Below are 2,751 nucleotides of genomic sequence, written 5' to 3' on the forward strand. Positions count from 1 at the left end.
TTTGGTAGCAACTCAAGAGTGTAGGTAGAATAGAAACAATGCTTGTTATAGATGTTATTTGGCACACATGACCTTCGACTTGAAAAAATCTTAGTTGAATCTGAGGTCATCGACAGAGAATTATTGTGCAAAGCTAAATTCATATAACTTAACCACAAAAGACTTTTAACAATAAAGTTTCAGGCTCTGCAGAGTAAATAATACCACAAATTTTAGAACTGTGGTCTCCGTGATAACATAACACCTAAGGTTCCGCTGGAGCTATCAGATATCTAAAAAAAGACTCTCATTTCTAAGGGACACACTGATATTTCAAATTCAAAAACTATATTTTTCATATATTTTTTTAAATATATTTTTTATATATTTACTTAGAATATATTGTATTGTATGCAGAATAATCTTCGAGTGAATCTTGTTGCATTTACTATTGAAAGTAGGCTTATGGCAAAACAACAAAGTTAGAGTTTGGAATAAGTACACTTTAACGTCAAATAGGCTAATCGGGACTGGATCTACAATTTAAACCAGGATTCGAAAATTTGTTAAATGAGGAAACTCATATATATATATATATATAAAATTGAGAGTATGGTCCACAAGAAGATTTCCTACAAGTTCTAGAAAGAATTTTAATCATATCAGCGTGCTTTTTTAAAGAGAGAAACATTTTTCTAAGATACTGCGCAGCCTTAAGGCGTAGATGTATTATTTCTTCACTCATCCATTTTTCACTATTAACTTAGATTAACTTAGAGAGATAGATAGCAACACGCCAAGATTTTGAAACACAAGAAGAATTTGAAAATTATATATCAAAATTAATAATCATATAACAATTTATTCATATGAACGTAGCGAAAATATATATTGACAAGTTTTCTTCATTAAAAAATAATATAAAAAAATTAAATGTCTTCAGATAATTTCCGTTACATTCAATGAGAAAAAATATTGAGCAGCTTTCTCAGGTATTTTTAAACAATGGAAAAATTATTTCTATGTCAATATTTACATGTGAAATTGTCTTTGACTGGTCTGTACAAAAACCGGGAATCACTAGCGTCCATTGCAGTACATGAACAATATGTCATTATCAGTACTTACGTCTTGTTTCCTCCGGCTCAGATACAAAACAGGTGGGAGGAGGAACTATTCTTTCATAATAACTTTTAAATTACGTGGTGAGCGAGCACTTTCAAATGTCTTTTTCGAGGAACTGAAGGAATGTAGTGGTTTGCTTATTCCCGCTGCAACAGTTCGTGCAGTGCGGAGATGTACGTTTGAGCCATCTGCAAGGTTTCGAACTTGGACAACTTCCGGTCGTTCCCAAGGGACGGAACTACGTCACGGAGTCTGTCAAAAGCGTCGTTCAAACTGTTCATGCGTCGTCTTTCTCTCGCGTTGGCAGCAAGTCGTCTCTTCTTCATGACTTCCACCGGTGGCGCTTTTTGAGGGCGTTTCTTCTGGTGCGCCTGGTTCGAGTCCCGGTTGTGACTTCTCTTCGGTTCTCTGTTCTCGTCTTCCTCTAACCTGGAGTTGCTGTAGAAATGTTCCTCATATTCGCACGCACTATCGTGTTGCTTGCTTGGAAAGGCACTGTTCTCCCCGTCGTTGTAATCACCAAAGTAATTATTGTTCGTTGGCGCCGGGTAATGCCAACTGTTATACATGGAACTGTCCTGGACTTTGGAGGCAGGCCCGATCTCCAAGAACTTTTTCTCTTCTACGGGGCTCGGGGTGGAGGCGTAGCTCTCCGGGCTGGACACGGGAGTGTGGTACCCATCCGAGCATCCGTCGGTTTTTCGCTGGTACGGGTAACTCGCCGGTGTCGAATTGCACAGGTACATGGTCATCGGGTTGTAGAAGTCGCCGGTGCCGGGAGGGGAAGGGGGATCGCTGTACGGTGACGAATAGGCGTGGTAGGACATCGCTGCACTGAAAAACGCCCACTGCTGTCACACACTCGCTCACACTGAGTACCAGCGGTCCTCACACGAGCATGGTGCACTCGATTCTCGCACGTTTCTTCAGCAAACTCTTGCTCCACCTGAAGACGATGGAACACTAAAACTCCTCCCATGGAGCGGTGGTAGCCACCACTGGGGCTACTGGAATGACGCGGCGTCACGTGACTCAAGGCCAGCCTTCCCTCTCCAGAAGTCGGCCGAAATCCCTCAGAGGCTGTTGCCGAGAGTGATTCTTCCATCTCCCCCCTCCTCCTTCTCCAACACCATTTACCTCCAGTTTCTTTCCAGTCTGTATTACCGCAGTCTCCTCTCCGAGCCCACCGAAACCAACACGATTAGTAATGAGTTAAAACAGAAGGCGCCTTTTGTGTATGCCTCTGAAAGAGGTTTTGGCCTTCAGACGGAAACTATATTAATCCTCATGAAAGAAAAGCCATGCCACATTAGACACAGACTCATGAACAAGAGTAGGAATGCTATTTGGGGATTTGGGTGCTCCAGGAAGAACATACACGTAATAGTCATGCTCTAGTGATTCTTTGGTAACATAAGTGATGAGAGATCAATGCTTGTGCAGGAATGCCATTCAAAATCATTGAAGTTAGTATTGGGCCTCAAGGGACTGTTGTGCCACGGAGTTTATATGGAATTTTAAGAAGGTATGAACTAAACTTAATTGGAGGTTCTTGGAAAAGTACTGGAATAGGTATTAACCAAAGTGGAAGTTTGTTGTAATGTAATCGGGACTGGACCTACAGTGGGATCAGAACCACTATGTTCC

The 2,751-nt window shown here is 41.4% G+C and overlaps 1 protein-coding gene across 1 annotated transcript; it reads right to left on the minus strand.

The window, feature by feature from the left end:
- Positions 1–961: 961 nt before the first annotated feature.
- On the minus strand, positions 962–2,044 carry LOC145995282 (uncharacterized). The gene has a single exon (XM_083131871.1). It carries the CDS (start codon positions 1,929–1,931, stop codon positions 1,242–1,244), a length of 690 nt encoding a protein of 229 aa, XP_082987997.1. The 5' UTR covers positions 1,932–2,044; the 3' UTR covers positions 962–1,241.
- Between the last annotated feature and the right edge of the window lie 707 nt (positions 2,045–2,751).

This window comes from Lepisma saccharinum, chromosome 11, assembly GCF_977018435.1.
Source record: "Lepisma saccharinum chromosome 11, izLepSacc3.1, whole genome shotgun sequence".
Lineage (NCBI taxonomy): Eukaryota > Metazoa > Arthropoda > Insecta > Zygentoma > Lepismatidae > Lepisma > Lepisma saccharinum.